The sequence below is a fragment of the Sparus aurata genome, chromosome 5, assembly GCF_900880675.1.
Source record: "Sparus aurata chromosome 5, fSpaAur1.1, whole genome shotgun sequence".
NCBI classification, from domain to species: Eukaryota; Metazoa; Chordata; class Actinopteri; order Spariformes; family Sparidae; genus Sparus; species Sparus aurata.
This window is the reverse complement of record NC_044191.1, coordinates 10,004,668-10,026,496: the sequence shown is the minus strand read 5'-3', so window position 1 is coordinate 10,026,496 and position 21,829 is coordinate 10,004,668. Positions and strand designations below refer to the sequence as shown.

The window sequence follows — 21,829 nt, the reverse complement described above, 5'->3', positions numbered from 1 at the left end:
TCAGTTGTGCTCTGACACCTGGCGGTCAAAGTGAGATACTACACTGACACTTTTAATTACAGCCGTAAAAACGTTTGACCACTAGAGGCGCTGTAGAGCAAATGTTTCGATAGATGGATATTTCAATGAAATGTAGTTAAATTCTTATATTAAATAACTTGGCAAAACAAAAATATGACCTAAAAGGTAACATAATACTTTAAAAGCTAATAATTGTAATTTGTAATACTGCCCAGGCATGCGACTAAAGTCATTTAGACCAAGGTCCAGCAAGACAAACGTTGTCAAGTCAAGAACCCTTTTAAAGTCACTTTTTTTCTCAATCCAGCCTGTATGAACAGAAAATACAAGACATCAGTACCTGTTTATTAATGGTACCTGTTTGTTAATTATATTATTGACTAGTAGTATTAGTATGACAATAAATTACATTATTATTTTAATGACTAATATCCAGTGCAATAAATACAATACAGCACAAAACTGTTCACTTCATTAAATTAAGTCTTTATTTCTACATTTCTACTGAGTACTCCCTCCCCTTCACCTTTAAACATTGACCGATTGATAGCAAAACAAGAAAAATCTCAAATAAATAAAGAGGTAAAATGAAAACTTAAAATATACACAGACAAGTTATTCAAGTCACAAGTCATTTAGTTTCTGCCATGTCAACTTGCAAATAATCACATCAATGACTCGAGGCATATTCAAGTATTTAATATATAGCCTAATGTTATTCTCAATTAAGACATATTTTAATCCCCAGGGTTAAACTTTACACCAGATCACCTACTCACAGTATTTAAGTCTTTTTCTACTACTAATTTGTACAATATAATAAAGAAATTGATCTACTGGACTGGACTTATATCTACTAAACAGCCAGTGTTATTGTCTTCAGAAATCCACTTTTAAGATATCTTTATTTGCCACTTCAAATATATGATGTGGGAAATTAGTAGATGTCATAAATTTAGTGTAGGTGGGTTAGAATCAGACAAGCGTGGAGACTATGCCTAAAATTTGATATCAATTTTAATTTCAAATTGCGAATAACTTCTTACTTTAACTAGTCATACCAGTACTGTAGTGTATTTATTTTAACAGATTTGATAAGAAAAACATTTGCATATCTAAAAAAAAAACAAAAAACACTTTATTAGTGCTCATGAGTGCATTCCAATGAGCATGGAACATTGATAACATGTTGTTAAATTCTTAACATGTAATGGTTGAAAAACAAAAGGCTTTTCATCTCCACTGCATTTGGGAGGTGGAAGAAATCTGATTACTGTCAGGTGCACAGCCCCTCCATGTAAGTTAAGCAATATCTAAAAGCATCTGACACCAACATCCTGAAATAACAAAAACTTTTTTATTCACACATTTACATCCATGTACAGTCATGTCAAGTAATTTCAACAGCACTTAAATTTGGCACAGCATTCAACCTTTGAACCCTGAATCAATTAACATGCCTGTTCCACAAGAAGAAAATAAATTTATATTTCATAGATAGTGTATTTCAATATGTCGTTACAGCAAGTCTGCACGCCATCGTTCTTGTATAACATGTCAGGTTCCAGGGACAGTCCATAGTAAGGGTAAACATCACGACCCACCACAAGTGCATCCACCTGTCAGACCTGAGGATGCTCAGGTCACCACCGCTCTGATGAACATCAAGAACAGCTCTCCAGCAGAGCCTCGAAGTCTGGGGAGCAAACCATCTTGTGTTTGACGTTCCCCAACACGGACATGTCGCCTGCTCTTCCCTCTGTACCAATAGAGACCAGCTCCTGAGGAAGGAGAGGAAGGCAAGTCAGAAATGTTAATAATTCGGATTCTGTAAGAAAAGATGATGTAACAGAGACAAGCATAGACGGGAGGAGGGACACCATCATACCTGGAGGAAAGAGCATGTTGTTCCTAGAGACACGTCAAGTGTCACCTGTCCCAGTATGAGCTGTACTCGGCCAGACTTCCTCACCAGCATCTTTCCCACCAGACCCTCCCGCAGGTCCTTCAGATTGCAGTTGTTCTCTTCAGCTTCCTGCTCCTGTTTCACATTTAAAAATCACGTTTAAACACATACCCTCAATATCGTCATGTATTTTACATGTAGACAAGAACTCCATCTACCTGAGTTTCTGTTTTCAGCAGCAGAGACTGTCCGTCCTCTGACTGCACCTCTGTCTTCACCGGCTTGTGCTCTACAGTAGGCGGCTGGCCGGGCAGCGAGTCGGGCAGCTGCATGAAGAACAGCTCCTCTCCTTTGCTCAGACTCCATTTATGCAGCAGGTCAGGAAGAACTTCAGGCTCGGGGAGAGGTGGAGGCTTGAAAGTTGCGTCCGTCTTCTTAATTTCAGTTTCCTCCGGCTCCTTTTTCACTGGAAAGAAGATAATTAGCATTTTGAGAGTGCATCAAGATGCTCATCATGGCTTTCCTGCTTTCACAAACTATCACAAATGATACACAAGCTGCTGCCTGGGACATTAGAGTTGTTATATTGTCGGACAATGTTAATAAAATAATCATTAATAATAATAATTAAAGCGTTTCTGGTACCAGTATGGCAGGTGCCTCAAAAACAGCCCATGGTGCTGGATCTGGTATCAGTGAGTACGCACATCCCATTAAGTGTCCCAGTAAAATTCATGTCAGTGAGTAAGCATACCAGCTCTGTAGAAGCACAGTAGTTTCTGGCACAACTTTGCTCACTTCTAAAGGTGCACAGAGAAGGGAAACAAATCTAAAGAGGTCAAAAAGTTCCAGCAACTCTTGCAGTATATAGACCAACTTTATTATTAGACACTACACGTGTTGCTGAAGCTTTTCCTGAATGGACAAGTCAAAATGTCCACCGAGAAAAGGGTCCAGTGCCCGTAATTTGGGAGCCTGGCACTTCTCAGTAGCAACTTGTACACCTGTATGCCAACAGATTTCCCACAGTACAAGTAATTAATATCCATCCATTAGGGCTGGGTATCACCAGGTACCTCGCGATACGATACTATCATGATATTTTGCCCACGATAACGATAATATCACGATACAGCGATAATCGATATATTGCAAGAAATTTCATCCACGATACATCATGATATCTGTGTCACTGAAGAAATTCAGAATTTATTGACTGCACTGAATCCATTTCACAGGAATTTCAAAACATTGTCAATCAATTTCACATGAATGACAGCCAAGTAAACAAAGAGTATATTGCACGGTGTCTCTTCTTAACACACACACTATCATTAAATATCTATATGTGTGGGTTTCAGAGCTACTTAAACCATTTTTTAAATTTTATTTGGTTGTATACCTATGTTTGAATAAAGATACAGCTGTCCTCCGAAGAGGGGTGGTGGTGGTGGGCCCAAAAAAAACAAATGTATTATTATTTTTTTTTACATTTTTAAATATCAATATTTGGCACCAGTGTATCGATAACGTACCTCAAGACGAAATATCGCGATATATCGTAGTATTGATATTTTGGCACACCCCTACCATCCATCTAACATGTTAGGGAGAGTACATCTGTCCTTTGCATAGCCGTTGGCTGAAATATATACGCGTAAGAAATATGCCATGTCAAAAGCGGGGAAAAACCCTTAAAAAACGTCTCACCCAATAAAACAACAGATTTCCCATAAATCAGTTATCTTTCGCTGCTCTCAAACAGCAGCCTGCACAGAAAGCTGCACTGCTGCCACCGGGGACAGCTGTTTCAAAGCGGCAATGAATAATTGTGTTTTTCTGGCAATTTACACTGCCAATAAGTTTTCTGCTTCAGCGGCTCATCATGAAGTAAACGCTGATTGCATAATATAATGGATAAAGGATAATGAAACTATCGGAGTTTAAACTGGATCCCTCTAAACTTTTCACTATTCAGTTGCGACAAGTGAGAGTAACAGTCCAGTTCTCTTGCAACGGCAGCGATAACAATATTACCACATGGGACGCTAGCTGGGAAAAGTTGTCTGTTGCCACTTTAAAGTAACATGATTCAGAGATGGCATGATGTCAACAATTTGGCAATTTGATTTGTGTTTTTGTAAGTTATGACTGACTGTTAAATTGGATAATAAAAGCCAGTTTTGTGGCGATAAGTCTACGGGTATGACTTCAACCGGAGCCAGGCCATGCAATAATAACAATCATATCACACCCATACATGGTGAGTAGTTTACAGCTGTTAAAAGAATAACAAAAATATGCGTATGTCTTTAACGCACTGTTATCTGATCCATACTCAGTGTTGACAGATACACAAGTACAGCAAATACAGCACAAGTCTGCAGTTACCTTCCACAGCAGAGTCCATGGGCTCAGCATCCTCCTCTACCTTTTCAATTTTAACTTCAGCTGCACTAAACTCCTCCTTGAATCCCCATCCTGACACAGCAAGAGGGAGCTGGACAGGGCAGCTCCTCTGCTCGCTCCTCAGGAAGGGGTCGTCTATGAACTGAAAAGAAAGCAAGAGGAAAGGTAAATTCGTGGAAAATGCAAAAATAAAGCCGCCGAATGAAGACGACCTACATTATCCCTCTCCAGATTGCGCAGAATCTCTTTGGTCTCCTCCTCGGTCTCTCTCTTCTCCTTCTTAATGTTGATAATGGGCGAGGGTCCCACGCTCGGTGCATCTCTCTCGTTTTCATAACCGGCTGCGTGCGATACAGAGAGACACTTATAGAAAGGTAAGATGACACAATGATGCACGTGTGAAGTATTATTCATAGCAAGCAGTTATCCGGCCGAACCAATACCTCTCTTTTTCATCGTCATCTCCGCGGGCCCCTGTTCAAAAATAGAGTGGGACTGGATGACCTCTGGGCGACCCCGGCCCCTGCCTCGCTCTCTCGGGCCGCGACCTCGCTCTCCATCTTTCCTATCTCTCCTGTGCCCACCATCGACTTTCGCACTGTTATGGCAGATGAAGTTATTAGTCAAGGGTCAGAATTTTTTTTTTTTTTCTCTTCTCAGCATCAATTATGAACTTACTCCTCTTTGACTTTACGTCCAATAATGTTGGGCGTGAAGGTTTTCTACAAGAAAAAACAGACAAATACAGCGATTAAGTATGAGAACAATTACAAAATGAAACTGATCACATATGTCACCATTCACCAAATATATATTTCAGATCCTATTCGTGTTGTGGCTGAGGGATTATTGAGAAGTTGGTTTTGTATTTAAAAATGTCATTTTCTACAACTCTCTGTAACATTGCAACACACACACACGCACACATTACCTTCTTCACTCCTCCCAGGGTGAGGTCCCTGGATCGCATTGAGGGGAGACGGCCCTGAGATATGGCTGTTGGCCGGCGGCCCGTCAGCAGCCCTGCATTGCTACCTCCAGGGGTCGGCGCACGTTGACCACTGGAGTCACCAGAGCCCGAATCTGCCATCCTACCCTGGAGACATTCGGGAAAAGGAATTAAAGACACGTCATTTGATGTCATCATGTCCTGAGTCAAGTCATCCAAATAGTGACTCGTCCACATCTCTGACATCAGCAATGATCAGTCACCACGGATTACGTCTTTGGATCTTTATCTTTTCAAATACAGCGAGTTGTTTTGTATAGAAAATAAGACAGCTTTTGTCGAGGTAACAGAATCAGAGTGACGATTCATTGTTTTTGTTCATCTTAACAGTGAAGCCTTCACGAGGAGGATATAAGAGTGCTATACTTGAGCAACCAAATCAAACTGTTTAGGAAAACAAAAACACGATACAAATGGATTTTTCTACAGCATTTATAAAGTATAATATCATCAAGAATACTTTCTTTTGTCTCAAAGGATTTAATTACCACAGAGCATATGAAGATGAGACTAACTATTATGGTCACTGTTGACTGATCTCTCACCAAAAGAAATGGTGAAAAAAATGTTGATCGGTGTTTCCAAAAGCCTGGGACAATGTCCTCAGATGTCTGGTTTTACCCACATGCAACATGTTTACTGTCACAGAGGAGAAAAGAAACCTGAACATATTCACATTTAAGAAACTGGATTCTGAGAATTATGAATTTTTGTCATGATAAATTATTCAAACCAATTAACTGATTATGAGAATAATTGCCAAATAATGTACCAGCTGACAGCTAACTGATCAAATGCTACAGCTCTATGTGGAAAATTGCCGTTACTAATCAATCACACTGGCACGATTTGCATGCCAGTACAGACAGGACTGTGATGGCGTGTATGTGTGTTATGGTTGTCTCATTTTTGTCTGTAGCCTACTTGAGCTAATATTATTCAACGACGTGTCAGTAGAACTTTTGCCTGAGCATGAACAGAAGAAGAAAAACAGTGTTCTTTTAACTGGAGGCGCCAGGTATCCCCACAGAATGGGCCTCTGCATGCTTGGAGTTCAGTGACATAAACAACAAAAACAACTGGAAGCCATTTTAAGCCTACGAGCCAAAACGACCGACTTAAACCTCTCGTTTGCGTCGGGACCGTGGCTCCGAACATTTAGACATTCTTTTCGTCAACAACACGGCAGAAATCCAGCAACACGTGGCCAAATGAAAACACGAAAGCGAGGGCTCAACACAGGCACGCGGACTTTTAACGCTGTCAGGCGGAACCTCCCACACACTCTGCCTCCCCACACACTCACCTTATGATTCCTCGGACGTCCTGGTTAGATATTGATCCCAAACGTGTGACAGAAGAGTCATCACACGTCGTTTTGTGCTAGTGCTGTTTCTGACACTGCAGGACGGGCGGCGCCATGACACTTCCGCAGTGTCATCAACCGGTGTGTTGACGCGGATCAAGCCTGCGCAGAAAGCCGCGCAGCGTCATCATTTAGCCCCAGTATGACTGTAATTGCACGTCATCTGGCTTGGTTTTTCCGGACTGCTTGTAAAATAATTACGAGTTCATATAAAGCAATGATGCTATGTTTAGAAATAAATCTGTAAACCAGAAATAATGAGACATTGCATCTTCTTAAGTGAGTGCATAGTTTACTAACACAATGTGAAGAAGGTAGGGTAAGTCACATGATACATTATTCAATCTACAGGATAAAGTCTGAGATTTATTAAAGACTACCCAGTCCCTGTTTATTCATTGTATACATACTCGGCCAATATAATGTGAATAAAGAGCCCATGGGGTCGGTGTACTACATTATAAGTGGGTTACAATATTGCTTTAACAGTACAGTTGCAATAACACAGTGCCAATGGAAATAATATATAAAGTACCATGTTATTGTCTAAGGAACACTGTTCAATAGTCCTACAACTTAGCTTTGAATGTACCAACTAAGGGTTTGTTTGTTTGTTTGTTTGTTTTCAACCACGTCTCACAGGTTTAGTATATCTGGGTCGGTCCTGGCTCCAGCACCTGAGAGCAGGCTGCAACAGTGCATCAACTTTTCATCAAGGACAACATTTTTCCATTCTCAACAGCTGCTAACATAGAAAAGCTTCATTGTCCTCCGAGAGGCAACTTGTGAAAAAGCGAAGAACATTGGCCCACAGACACATTAAAAACACATCAGGCAGACAAAAGCAACGATAGCTTAAAGCAACTTTTTAAAAACTTTTCTACCTTAAAAAAAGCAACTCATTGTGATGGCACAGTGTTTTCTAATGGGGTGAATGGTGTCTGTGTGTTTGTAGTGAGCACCCACATTACATCTGACAAACTGTTTTAGACCTATGATTTACCAGGGTGGCGTTCCACTCAAAAAACTGTAGGGGGTGCCAAAAACCTACAAAATCCCAATTTCTACGCAATGCAGCTTTAAGATCATCTATTGCAGACATCATCAAAGGCAGACATTACAAGTGCATGTTAACAATTGTCATGAAAAAATGTCTACAAAAAATGTCATGAAAATTATTAGCTAGAACATAAGTAAATCCCTACTTTCAAACAGCTGTAACAGAGACTGGAGACACCCATGTGGCAGGAGAAACCACAGAATCCGTTCTGAATATCTGAATACTTCGCCAGGTGTTTATATGTCTGTCTAGAATATGTATGTGTAGAGAGATTTGTGTCACAACTGTGCAAGGAGCTGGCCCACAACTTCACAGGATTGTGGTAGAGATGAAAATGAAGGCCAAGTTGTAAGGATTGGTCCAACCCATTAACACTGAGTGCTAATGTAGCCAAATAATGTCGTATTGATTGCTGTGTACTCGTATAATAATGTATCGGGCCTAATAACCGCCGAGTACTCATGAATTGGACCATAAAAATGTTGACATGTGACGCAACTGCTGTGAGCCCATCGCAAGATGGTCTCTAGTTTTCCACATATGTTTCAAAAATACATCGAAATATTTTGGTGGGGCAAAGAAATGTGTTGCTACTGCTATTTTTAAAAGATAAACACAAATGAAAGTTTCAATGAAGAGTATGATGACCAAAACACTTTTTTTTTTTACATCAAGATCCATGTTCTCTGAGAAATTAACAAAAACCTACAAAACCACCCGATTTTGCAATCTTTAAAAAATTTAGAAACAAATTCCTGGATCTAACCCTTTTATCCGGATCAGCACCATGACTTAATGAGGTCTATTCTGGGCCGAGACCCATCCTCCATTCAAGTTTTGTGAAAATCTGTTTAGTGGTTTTTGTGTAATCCTGCTGACAACACTAACCCTAACCCTAACAGCAACAGCAACATTAAAGCTAACGCTTATAAACTACACGTATAACTAGAATCAAAGAAATCATGTAGTTTTGTCACACAACACTTCCCATATGTGTATTTCCCAGTTGTGGCACAACAACTGATTTACAAATTTCATAAAAGAATTATAAATAAAAATGTGTGACCTTCTTGGATGGACACCGAGGTACTCATGACGGGAAATCCCATCATGAAAATCTCACCATAGCCCCAGAGAAGATTTACAAGCCGTTCATGTCATATCCACAGTCCTTGGGATTGATCTCCTAACATGCAGTGTGTGGGCTGTGATTAATAAACCTGCACAATTTCTGGAAAATGTGAAAATATGCTTGAAATACAAAGGATACTGTCCCTTTTTTAGGACATCACAAAGTTTAAATGAGGCCTCTCAACAGTTAACCAGCCCTCCTACGACAAACTCACTATTCCCACCTCTGGAGCAGAGAGGGGTTGTTTGGACAGAGGCAGACTGTCATGGCATGACTAATGATGGATGATTGCAGTTTAATTACACTCTGAGGGTATCACTTATCTGCGCCTGGGTAGAAATAAATGAAGCTTTTCACTACCGCACACAGCTGGCGGAATTATGGCGATTTATCTTTGTCATTTTTCAAATGCAGAATTGATGTGTTTGAGGGAGGACTCTGCTGTCGCTATCACTTCATCCCTTTGTTGTCTGGCTTTATTCTATGCACATATCCATTGTTTTAGCAGCAGATTACAGCCGTTAATCTGGGAGGGGTCCCTGTAATCTCTAATGAAATCCAAAATGAAGTTGCCCCCTGCGGTTGAATGAGTGCAAAAAAACCATCGCTCTGAAAATGAATTCCAGTGGAAATCTGCTTACTCTGGACCAACATAGTGGCATCCCTCCCCTCCGGATGAGCTGGAGGGAGATGGCCTGCGGGGTTAGTCCATATGGCATGACAGTTGGCACGTGTATATTTTTTGAGGTCTTGATGGTGCTCTATGTAATTTGCTGGGGCATAATCTCTTTAGCCAGCCGAGCGTGTGTAAAAGAAATAAATAAATAAAAAAAAAAAACAGCTTTATTTTTCTCCTCACAGCCCTCGTGTCCATACTGTCTCCATACCCGAGAGGTGACACGTAGGCACGCAGCTGAGTGTTCACTCTATGTTAGAGTGTGTGGATTTTGTGCCTCAGGGGCAGATTTTCCTCACTGTGATGTGATGTGTTTCAGTGGCCGGCGAGAGCATGATGCTGACGAGGTTGATGGAGCGTCTCACTGTGCTCACACTCCAGTTGCAAATAATTCCCTCTCTCTCTCTCTCTCTCTCTCTCTCTCTCTCTCTCTCTCTCTCTCTTTTAAATTCATTTCTCTCCTCTTTTTTTTTTTTTTTACGTTATTGCCTCTTTTAATTCGTCCCGTGTGGCTGCATCCATGAGTCAAGTAAACATCATCCTCAGAGCCCAGAGCGAAAAAAAAAAAAAGATTGGGAGGAAGGGAGGGAGGGAGAGAGGGGGTTAGAGTGTTTGTGTGTGACACAGAGAGCGAGAGAGAAACAGACGGAGAGGAGAAAGAGAAAAAGAGAGAGGGAAATAGAGAGTGGAGGCTGCGTGCTCGTTTCACCTCCTAATCAGTTTTCCTGGGGGATCTATCATCAGCTGCAGCGGAGGAGACAAGTAGGAAAAGCGGAAGAAGGAGACAGAAGCATTCGCCCGGGCTGCAATCTTCCCCCATCACCCAATTTGAGCCTCGCACAAGTAAGGAATTCTTTTACATCGGCCGACTTATGGATGCTCGTATAGTGCTCAGAGGATAAATCCCTTGCATGTGACTGTCAGGGTGTCAAGTTGTGATGGCGCGTCTCATTCTGTGCACACAAAGTGAGATATGGCCACAGTAGTTGGGATGTTGCTGCACGAGTTTGATGTGCATCCTCTGCTGAGCGCCTCATGACATTTAACTGCTTTTACTGCATCCCTCCCAGTGCCACTTCACACGGGACTGCGAGGATGTTTCACGCGGCAACGCGGGCTGTTTCGTCTAATGCGATTGGTGGCTCGTTTCCCCCACATTTCAACGCTTGCTTTAATTGTGCAAGGCAGTGCAGCTCGTCAAACTGTGTTAGTCATACTCCGTACAACAGCTTTTTTTTCTTTCTTTGTAAATTCACACAATATTACCCAGTGTGTCACACTGTATGATGTCCATTTCACCCTCTTCAGTGTCGATGTGCACTGAGGAAATTGTGCCTTTTCCTCCAGCCTACATGCGGCCGTCTAAACGTGCTTTAAAGTATTCTCCCTGGGAGGAGAGAGAGAAGAAAAAAAAGACTTTGAACCAAAGAGTTGCTCTCTCTGCCTGCCTTGCTCCATATATGCATGTATGCAGCAGCTTCCCTACTGATGCTCTCTCACGGAGATAACATCTCTGTAGTGCAACTGAGCTCTAAACAGCCCCGATGTGCACACTTCCACATACATTATGACTGAGGATGTGACTCCCCGTTCTAATTATTAGTTGGACCCAGTCGCCTGACTATCGAAGGGAGTTCTGCAGCAGCAGCCCCGATAATTGGCGCGCACTTCTCTCTACAGGCTGATTTATAAATGAGGGCGACTGGATTTGTGTGAATGGTGCGGGAACCTGCCCGTGAACCGTGCTCACATGTGGGCCGGTAGAACCAAAAGTGGAACACACACACACATGCACATACACAGACTAGGGGGGGGCTTTGATAACTTGTCCTGTGAGAATCTCCCTCTTGCCCCAGTTTCTCATCTCTGAGAAAGACACCGTGGTAAGAAATGAGAGCAGCAGCTGGGAAACAGACGTGTGGAAAAACACATGCGTGATGCAACAGCTCTCTCCCCTGGGCCCCCCCCGTGTGAACGAGCCACCGCACAAATTTCACAGTTCACAGGCTTTAATGAGCTGCTGCAGCCTGTCCATCACACCGACTGGAGAGCACCTTAGCAGACCTTCGCTGTGTCAGACAGCGACACTACAGCAAAGGCGTCTTTTAGGAGCGCAGAGACGGCAAAATGATTGTTGGTGCTGAAGTGCTATTTTGGGGGCACGTCTGTGATATAGCATGCGCTCGGCGAGAGCAGTTTTAATAAGGCGAAAGATGAATGTGCTCTCCTGGTCTTGAGATGCAGAAGACTGGAGGGAAAAAAAAAAAAAAAAGGCTTTTTGCAGGACCAGTGAGCAACGCTTGAGGAGGCGACCGCAGGAGCAAATTTACGATGGATGAAAATGACCATCAAACTGCGGTGGAAGGGATGTGCACCAAGTCCTCAGGGCAGAGAGGAAGATGACCGTTGTGCACAGGCTGCAGAGCCTCACAATCTGTTTATGAGGGGGAAGGTGACAGCTAATCAAACACAAACACAGGCTAACCAACAGATTGCCCCCTCAGCCCGGCACTCAGGGCCATGTGCAGCAGCCTGGATCGAAACCACTGATGGGCAACAAAGGAAATATGATCGTAAATCACCTGCAGCTGATAGCTAGGCTACTTAAACCCCGCTCATATAGAAGCCGCTGGAAGATTTCCCCCGAGCCGCGAGCAGTTCACTTGCTCGGCTGTTCTGTGAATGTTTGAGAAGTTACCCCGGGTTTAAACGGCTGCTGACCGGCGCAGCGCGGCGTTCTGGTGTTTGACCCCCTTCCTTGAGAAATCGCAGGAGGAGACTGAGGGAGGCTGCAGAAGTGCGGTTGCTGGGAGACTGCTGTAGGTGGATTATGAAATGAACAGGGGAAAGCAGAGGCCGGTCACTCAGCTGGGAGCGTATCGAGTTGTGTAATGACGGGAAAATGTCAGTTAAGGGCAAGACAAAAGGGGGGACGAGGGGGGGGGGGAACAGAGCAGGTTAGTTTAATAGAAAAAAAAGAAAAAAAGAAAACCTCAGACACAGGTCCCTAAATGAAAGGTTAATTGAATTCTGTCTGAGGTGGATTCAGCCTGGGATGTTCCTGAACTGCTGTATAGTGTCCACTTGTGATACAACTTAATCTCTCACAGCAGATGTTTTCCACTATCCAGCATTACACTCCCAGATTACACTCGTAACCTCTAACTAACCTCCTTTTTTTTTTTTTTTTTTTTATCTCTCGCTTTAATGGCAGATGACAGAAATGGACGCCCCTCTCGCCACCCCGTGCAACATCCAGATTTGTGAGGTGACCTGTGACTCCTTCCGCATCGTGTGGGACATGCCGCCCGAGGACACCGCCCGGGCCACGCACTTCTTCATCGACCTGAGCCGCAAAGAGAGCAGGGATCCCAACCGCTTCAAACACAGGGTCCGACCATCTCAGTCCGCTTCACCGCATCACGTGACACCCTCCACCCCTTTCCCCTGGTTTCATCCGTCCATCCCATGAAAAAATGTGCCTTTATTGAGGTCCAGTCAGGTTAAAAGATGGGTCTAACTCGCTTCGTGATATTCTGCGTTAATGTGAAAGCACGAAGCAGCGGTTGCGCCCTTTCAGTCACTTCCAATACAGGCGAAAAAGGAGAAACGAGTGCAGTCAACAGCTGCAGGCCATTGAGTCATTCTTTGTACATTGTTTCCTCCAAAAGTGGACAAAGGCTGAGAAAGTCGTGTGCAGCACGGAGCTGTTGTAAATTAGTATACAGCACGGATAGAAGGCATCAATAAAACGGTTCCCTTTTTACAAAAATCCATTTATTTGTCAGGGACCATTAATTTCAGTCAGTGGGAGGAGACAATCTGTACTGTGTTTCACTACCAGCCACCTTCCATCTGCAGCTCTGAGATTACTTTAAAGGATGGCAAATTTGGTGTGTTGGATAGTAAGTCGGTTCTGAGATATCTCCACAACTGTTAAATGGATTCCGGTGAAATTTTTTAAAGTCATTCATTGAAGTCTCACAGCTTTGCTGATCCTCAGACCTGTATCGCATTTTTGGCTTTGAGTTAAATATCTCGACAGCTCTTGGGGCGGACTGGTATGAAATTTATGCAAAGACATGCTCTCCCCAGGGTGAATCATAATAGCTTCGGTGACTCTCTGACTTTTCTAGCTCCATGAAGAGGTCAATTTAAATCTTTCAGGCAATACGTTGTGTTTTTTGGTATTTCAATAACTAGCTGCAGTGAATGTTAACAACATTCCGTTCGGCAGATACCATCTTGGGTTGACAGATCTGGTCATAAGCCTCCTGAACTGCTCCCACACTCATCGGAGCTGCCACGATAATATCAAACATGTTTCTTTTAATCTGGATGATTACATCGGTAGTTTCTGAGCCGATGGACAACTAATGGCAGCGGCTGATGGTGCTGCCAAGCAACAGTAAACATTGTAGCTCTTGATGCTAACATTAGCTAGCATAGTTTTGTTGGCAGAAACGTAAAAAAAAAGTCCTCCAGTTCCCGCGTACAAATAGAAAAGCCACGTTGACTACGTCTTCCTACTCACCCAGACTCTTTTAACCTTCTGCTTTTGCTGTTTTCTCACCGAATGCGTTCCTACAGCAAGGTCTTGTACCACGCTGATCTACATTTTGCACTCGAGCCCTTCAGGCTAACGTTAACTAGCACAAGGATAGAAAAATACGTTGAAGGATCGAAAAGCTGTGTTAGCCAAGTCTCACCACTCATCTAGACGTGTTTAACCGTCTGCTTTTTTCTCACTGAAACTTGTTACTACACAAAGCTGTTGCACCACGCTTGTCTCCGTTTTGTTTAAGTCTGCTTCCCCATGAGATCACGAGAGAAGGATCACCTGTGAGCCCCTCGGGTCTGCAAAGTTTTTCACTATGTATTAATATTGAACGTCTCGTGTGTCCAAAGTGCACCAAATTCGACACAGCACTTCTTCGAGTCTTGTGACCTGTAAAGTGTCAACAGCTGATGTGAGCATTTATGTATGTGGACGCGAAGCCTCAAGTCCTGTTTGAATAGCCTCTTGCATGAGGAAAACTTTTACTTTCTTACGCTGGCTGAATGGCCACAAATGACTGACGTTATCAGCATTTAAGTGATCAATTGAGTGTCTAAATGTAGCTCCAGTACCTGAAGACTAACATCATTTCAAAATCAAAATTCCGACTGTAATCAGGGCCTATTATTTCATCCGGCTTTCAACAGCTGAAAAAGTGCTTTTGTGGAGTCGAAGCCGAGTGAGTTGCTCCTGAACGGAAGATGTGTTCCCTCTCTCTGTGATACACAAAGCGGCACAAACAAACTTGCATCAGAGATGTTGCTATGGATATATGGGCCTGTGAGCCCCTGGTAATTAGCTGTGCTTCTCGGAGGCCTTGGCCAAAACAAAGCCGCTGATTTGATTAAATGTATCCTAGTTACAGTAGCTCGAGCTCGAAGTGGAACATCATGCTAATTAGGCAAAGTTCATGGAGGGAAATGGTTGACTTAACAATCGCATTTACATTTGCTTTGAAATGTTAATTCACCGCGCGGCAGCCTGTTACAGCCTTGCATCCTGTCCTTGATGTCAACTCCTTCCTGCTCCGTCCTCCAGGATGTGCCGACCAAGCTGGTGGCCAAGGCTGTGCCTCTCCCCATGGCAGTGAGGGGACACTGGTTCCTCAGCCCGAGGACAGAGTACTGTGTCGCTGTCCAAACTGCTGTCCGGCAGCCAGACGGCGACTACCTGGTGTCAGAGTGGAGCCAGGTGGTGGAGTTCTGCACCGGGGGTATGACACACACCGTGCCTGACAGCTAAAGCAACACTGATATTATACAGAGTATGACAGATTTAACTAAAGCATAACAAGAGAAGAACAGAGAACTGCAGTGCACAGAAGTGGAAAAAAAACAACAAAAAAAAACAATTCTGTCTCAGCACCCGGTAGTCATTAGCATTTCAAAGTAGAGCAGACTTTTGAAATGACAAAACTTCCATCCACTTTGCAGACTATGCCATGGAGCACCTGCAGCAGCTTCTTGACAAGGCCAAGGTCTCAGCAGGGAGGCTGCTCAAGTTCTCTGTGTTTTATCGAAACCAGCACCCGGAATACTTCGACTATGTCAGGTAAGTGCTGCGTATCTCTGCGTTGTTTATTAAAGCAATCCCAGCTGCAATTAAAAGAACAGTATTGCATATAGCCAAATATCTGTTTGCCTGCCTGCTTGCTGAGAGCTTGATAAGAGGATCAATACCACTCTCATGTTTGCGTGGTAAACAGGGAGGACCTGTCCAAAGGTAACGCAATCCACAACCTCCACTCCGGTTTACTGATCAAAATGTTGAATCTTTATTTAACATACAAACACAAAGTGTAAAAACAGCACGTTGTGGTTTGATGGAGGTTATGCTTGCTGTAGTTTATTTCATTTCACAGAAATGCCCCAAATCATTCACTCTGCGATGGCTTAGTGCTGTCACAGAGTCAAATCCTCAAGTGACAAATCATCAGAGACGTGTGGCCATGAACTATGACTTCTCTGTAAACTTGCATTTCCGAGGACTTTGCCTGAGGGAATTATAAAAATCAACGATAATCCACATGATGGCGCTCTTGAATATTAATTTCATAATTCCATAGGCAACGTTTTATTTTTTTTACTCGCAAACAGAAATGTTTGAAATCACTACCTTACTGTTTATCTAGAACTGATTCTCTATTTAAATCACCCAGTTAAATAAAAGAGTGAATAAGCCTGGACTTCATTTCTTCCCTGAAACCTCTGACTGAATATGTTTCCATTTGTTATTGTGTGCACTCGTAAAATATAAAAGTCCCAAAACCTCAAGGCAAACTGAAATGTTACAAAGAGCTGTCAAATCCACACTCTGGAAAAAATGACACCTCAAAAATAATAATGAGACGAAGAATGAATACATACAGTTTTTTTTTTTTTTGTGCATGCAAATTAAAAACCTGCCAGAGGAATAAAAGAAAATTGGCTCTTTAAGATTTCTTGAACAAATCCTTACATCTCACTGAAATGTTACTAGTCAGGTGACTGTGTCTGATATTATTTGTGACAAGATGTTTTACTAGAATTCAGCATCATACTTACAAGGTGAAGACAACTGAGTCCCCGAGTGTTCAGGGTTTGAGACCTCAGGGGGAAACCGGGCCCCAAGTCTTTCACTCGCTGCAATTTGGGTGTGGTGACCAAACCGCTGTATTGTTGGAGGTGCAAACGAAGAGGTCATTGGCATTCCGTTCAGACCATCACGCTTAAATACTTATTTTTTTGTCGGTGCCAGTGCATAAAAATTGAGAAGCGGTGAAGTGCAAGGACCTGCAGGGATCTGCCAGGACCATCAAGTGAAAAAATTAAATACCAGAGCTCCAAATTATTATTTTTTTTTAATTCTTGAGCCATGAAAAAAAAAAAAAGCCTGAGAGAAGAACGCTGTGGAAACCAATCAGTCTGTAAGGACGATCCTTCAGTCCACAATGTTTCAACTTTTGCTCCAACAGTTGGAGCGCAGACAGTCTAACTGAATAAAATGTTTACTGACAAGTTGTCCTGAAATAAAAAAAAAAAGGTAAACCTCCAACAGTAGGGTGGATTATTTGTGTCGTCACAGTATGTGAAAGAATAAGAGTGGTATTGAATAGTAGAATACTCTTCTTCTTGTCTTCATGTCTTGCTTTAGGAGGGAGTGTGGCAGCCTGATGCGTCCAGCCCTAAAAGATTGCAGTGGGAGTCACGGTTCTCCCATCAACGGCAAACTGCAGGGAGTCTTCTTCAGCTGCAACACCGAGTTTGACACAGGCCTCCCTCCCAGAGACTCCCCGTACGGCCCCCTGCGTTTCCAGATCCCAGCCGGACACCTGCTGAACCCCAACATCAGCCTGTACTTTGCAGACTTCTACTGTATGTACACAGCCTACCACTACGTGGTGTTGGTGCTGGCCCCTGTCGGCTCGGAGGGAGACACCTTCTGCCGCACCCGTCTCCCCATGCTGGACTTGGCCTCCAACCCCTTTCTGACGTACGCTGACCCCCAGAGGCCGGGGGAGGAGCCTCTGTTCTGCCACGCCAGTGACGTCATCCTCGAGGTGCTTTTCACAGAGCCGGTTCACCTGGATCAGGGCAGCGTGGAGCAGATCAGCGGCCACCACCAGCTCAAGAGTCTGACCACGGCCAACGCCAAGAAGGACCCGAGCTGCAAAGTGTGCAACATTAGTGTGGGACGCTGATTTTGGGGTCGTGCGAGCACACAGTACTGATAGAGTGTAGCACAGGACAAGACGGTTGAGCCCATCATGTGTAGGTCAGAGATCAGTGGAAACCTCTCAGGGTGTGCGCATGCTGCTGACCCTCTCCCCTCCCGCGTGGATTAGAATAGTACGTTTAAGTAGAAGACTTTTACAACGTGTATCGCAGAACTTCATCATGATCGCAGCTGGAAACGCAGCACGCATCCGTCCATGACAAAACTAAAGACATGATAGGCTTTAGAAGACTGGACTAAATCCCCGCTCCCTCTTCAGCCGAGAGTCGTCTCGGCTGTCTTTTGTCTTTGTGGCTTTTTCTGAACTTCCAACCTCCAAAACTTTGGAAATGTTTTCCTTAAAATGTGTTTGATTTAATTTTTCGTGTTTCATGCTGGACTACTCGTTGGATGGTATTTGTTTTTTTGTTGAAGAAACGTGCATTTGATACAGGCTGCAAATGCAAACACTAGGAGCATGCACCTTTTCAAAAGTCAGTGGTTTTAAAAAATATAAGATATTTTGCTATTTAAAAGTTCTTGCGATGCTCTCTTTATAAATCACTGCCAGATGTTCTTTTGTTTAAAAAAAAAAAAAGACTTCTGCCAAATGTACGAGATTAATGCTGCACTGTGGGTTTAACTTACATCCCTGCCAAAAACATAATGCTTCTTAAAAGAAAAAACAAGCTGTAGAGTTCTGTTTCTGAATTTATCACAATGCTTAATTACACACAGTGTCTAAATGCTGCACAGAACTCTCGCCACAGAAAAATATGCTGCAATCCGACTTTGGTAAGCAGGGCCAGTCAGTGTTTTGGGGTTTCGGGAAGGTAATGGGGAAGATGTTATCACAAAGTTCCCTGCAATCAGTCTGTGACAGCGAGCGCCGACTCTATAAACAGAGCTGCGCTAAGATTAGCTTCTCTCTTCCTATGGTGCTTCAGTTTGTCCCTGCTTTGTAATCTCTGACCTATATGGGAATCCCAAAAATGCCCGAAGTGAAAGGGATCCCCTCCCCGGCGCACGGCAGCAAGACAGGACGGGCTGGTGAGAGGCCAAAATGTAGCACGGGACGAGAGACTGTGGGCCCGAGACGCCTGCTAGATGTTGAATGTGAAAGAAGATGAAACGGAACAAAGCAGACCTGTTGTTAAAAATGTTTATACAAAGCAAGTTACGAAGACATTTAAACATTTCTAAAGATACAAGTACCGATTCTATGGAAGCCCATTTCTGCCAGTTAAAGACTAAAGAAGATGAACACTAAGCTTGATAAAAAAAAAAATATATATATATATCTATATATATATATATATCCCCATATTTAGTCATAATTATGAGATAAAAAAAACTGAAAATACAAAATCCAAAGTAAAAATTGACCAAATATTTTTTTGTCCCTAACTTGTGGAAATGGGCTCCATATAATTCGGAGTGCATATGAAAAAAAATAGACAATCCACTTCATCTCTCCCCAGGACTGATGCTTTATGTGACAAAAATAGGGATCCTATCTAGGTTGAGTAAGTCATGCCCTTTCACTTAGATACTTCCCGCGACAGAGATGTGAGCTCACACACACGGCGATGCTGTAATTCTGCCCGTTGTTGTTGTCCCAGAAAGGCTCGCTCTGCCCCGCAGGTATATAAATCAGACAGAATTCTATCTTCCGTTTGGCATCGAGCACTTTGGGAATATCAACGTAAAATTCGAAGATGTCCGTCTGAGGTCCTCCGAAGCGTTTCTGCAGGTACGTGCAGGGCACGTCTCTGTGGCTCTGCCATGAATCGAAGGTGATGCGTACACGCACGTCCTTCTGGAAGCTGATGTTCCTGACTCTGACAGTACCTTTGAGGGCCTGTTCGTTAACGCTGCAGTTCTCCAGGATAACCATGCTCTCTGCCAGCTTGGCACGGAAGGCCTGGAAATCTGCAGAGGGCGGCGGGAAGCCCAGTTTGAGCTGCGTTCCTGGGCAGCATGTGCTGACGGTGCAGCTGTAGCAGTCCTCTGTCAAGCTCCCAAAATCCGGCAGCGACGGCAGGAGGTCGAGGTCAGCGTGCTCCTCTTCATCCGAAAACACTCGCACGGCTGTGAGAGACAAGCCCTGGGAGTCAGCGAAAACCACGCGCTTGTTCTTCATCGGGAGGAAAACCTCGTCCTCATCCAGGTCGTCCAAGAAAAATGGGAGAGGCTGGGTCAGATAGGCCTGGCTCAAGAAGTCAGAGGGCAGCTGACCTGTAACCTGAGGACGGATGCAGGGGCGCTGGGGCTTCAGGATGGGAACCCAAACATGAGGACACAGTTGTTTACTTTGGTTCAAGAAGAGTCGGACAGCGATCTCTGCCAGTCCGGCCGACTGGGCTGCTGACCTGACGCCGACTTCCGGCAGGACACTTGTAAGAGACAGACAGCGATCAACAGCACACCCTAGATGTGTCATTCAACGCATGTATATACTGTTAACGGCTTGTGAGGTGCAATATCAAGCAATGCTTCCCACGATACCAAAAAATGGGATAACATTTACAAGTTAAATTGAAGAGAGTAGAGTAACATAAGGCACCTCGCCACGCATTTAGTTTGCATTAAGTACTTACATTGTGCTGGACATCTCCATACTGGCAGTCTGGCGTTGAGTGGTGGGAATGTTGTCCTCAGTGTTTGGTTGAAGTTCTAGAAAATAGGGAAACAGATGACATGTCTCTCTCTGTGTGCAATTCTGCTTTTATGATTCCACCAAAAGAAAGATACATCTATTCCGTCTTAAATGCTTTTTCAAAATCTTACCTACAAACTCCGGCGAGCAGCAAGTTGTCGTGTGTGGTCTCCGTCATCCCTTTCGCCTGCAGCAGAATGTGGCACAGGCTCCTATTTATACTACCTCAGTTAAGATGTCATGTTGTATCACTCCACCCTCACCGCTCTCCTGGCCAATCAGCCGAGTCTTGTGGTTTTATGGTCTTCTGCTGTTGTCCTAGGCCTCCATATATCGAGTCCCGGTCATTTACAGCAACATTTCTTGTGTTTCACCATGTGTAGGCGCGGCAACTAAGGACGGTTTTCACCAGTAATCGATTCATGGGTAGTCTATAAAAAGCGACACTTCAAATAGCTTCTTTTTCCCCTCCCCAAACCCCAAAACTATTCGTTGACTACAATCGCTGACAAAGAAAAGCAGCGAATCCTCAAATTAAAGATGCCGGAAACAATGTACGTTTTTTCAAAGTGGCTGGCAAGTAGTTTTCTTTCGATGGACATGTCCACCTATCGCTGCAGCTGTACGTATGTGTTACTTCTGCTCAGCCCGATTCCACGTCCAAGTATCAGGTAGAAACATGTCACAGCGCCAGTATGCTAGCTGTGAAGATTTAGGTCAAACCACATCTCTGTATACTTACCTCAGAATGTCCAGTGCTTACCGTGGGGATTAGAGACGTGCAGGTCTACTGTATGTAATACGACTCTGCATTGTGGAAACTATCCCAGTCATCCCAGGGCTCTATTCTCAGACCTGTCAATGGACACGGATCCCGCTGAGGCCTAGGCCCGGATCCAAATCCTCTGCTGGCTGACTCCCGTCTTTACGAGGCGTCTCAGTATGTGTTTGAAGCCGAGGAGGGCCAGATTACAAAACTGCTCCCAGCATGCCGAGGGAGACATTCAAGATTCAATCCAAGTACGTACATGCGCATATTGGGTTTCATTAAGGGTGCACCACACAAGGAGGTCCCTGAGTTAGTGAGGCGTATTTAAAATCCAAACAGAAGGGCATTTTGATGACCGAGGATCTCACACTCACTTATATGCAAGAGGTCACAAAGGTTGAAGCCAGGCGGCGTCTCTGTCATGATTGTTTCTGCACTGTGTAGCTTCAGTGAGAGGGTAGGATCGCAGCTTTACATACGTTTACTTCAACATACACGTTTTCAACACGACACTGTTATGATGTATTGAGCTTTGTCTGTAGCTAGCTCCTATGTTCTACATCCGACACAC

The 21,829-nt window shown here is 43.7% G+C and overlaps 3 protein-coding genes across 4 annotated transcripts; 1 reads left to right on the top strand and 2 right to left on the bottom strand.

Annotated features, from left to right (window-relative positions):
* Nucleotides 1-1,356: 1,356 nt before the first annotated feature.
* On the bottom strand, nucleotides 1,357-6,807 carry polr3d (polymerase (RNA) III (DNA directed) polypeptide D). The gene is made up of 9 exons (XM_030415731.1): nucleotides 6,652-6,807; nucleotides 5,268-5,432; nucleotides 5,015-5,058; nucleotides 4,780-4,934; nucleotides 4,553-4,677; nucleotides 4,319-4,478; nucleotides 2,146-2,393; nucleotides 1,910-2,062; nucleotides 1,357-1,802 (listed from the first exon to the last, which is right to left on the bottom strand). Exons 2-9 carry the CDS (start codon nucleotides 5,424-5,426, stop codon nucleotides 1,686-1,688), a joined length of 1,161 nt encoding a protein of 386 aa, XP_030271591.1. The 5' UTR covers nucleotides 5,427-5,432; nucleotides 6,652-6,807; the 3' UTR covers nucleotides 1,357-1,685.
* A 3,325-nt stretch (nucleotides 6,808-10,132) lies between these two features.
* phyhip (phytanoyl-CoA 2-hydroxylase interacting protein) lies at nucleotides 10,133-19,119 on the top strand. The gene is made up of 5 exons (XM_030417427.1): nucleotides 10,133-10,422; nucleotides 12,794-12,970; nucleotides 15,176-15,350; nucleotides 15,571-15,688; nucleotides 17,270-19,119. The coding sequence occupies exons 2-5, from the start codon at nucleotides 12,794-12,796 to the stop codon at nucleotides 17,814-17,816; spliced, it is 1,017 nt and encodes a 338-aa protein (XP_030273287.1). The 5' UTR covers nucleotides 10,133-10,422; the 3' UTR covers nucleotides 17,817-19,119.
* A 151-nt stretch (nucleotides 19,120-19,270) lies between these two features.
* ppp1r3c2b (protein phosphatase 1 regulatory subunit 3C2, duplicate b) lies at nucleotides 19,271-21,825 on the bottom strand. Of its 2 annotated transcripts, XM_030417428.1 has the most exons (3): nucleotides 20,621-21,825; nucleotides 20,431-20,506; nucleotides 19,271-20,226 (listed from the first exon to the last, which is right to left on the bottom strand). In XM_030417428.1, exons 2-3 carry the CDS (start codon nucleotides 20,448-20,450, stop codon nucleotides 19,362-19,364), a joined length of 885 nt encoding a protein of 294 aa, XP_030273288.1. In that variant the 5' UTR covers nucleotides 20,451-20,506; nucleotides 20,621-21,825; the 3' UTR covers nucleotides 19,271-19,361. The 2 variants fall into 2 exon arrangements, with proteins under 2 accessions (XP_030273288.1, XP_030273289.1); XM_030417429.1 differs by having other exon boundaries at nucleotides 20,431-21,825.
* Between the last annotated feature and the right edge of the window lie 4 nt (nucleotides 21,826-21,829).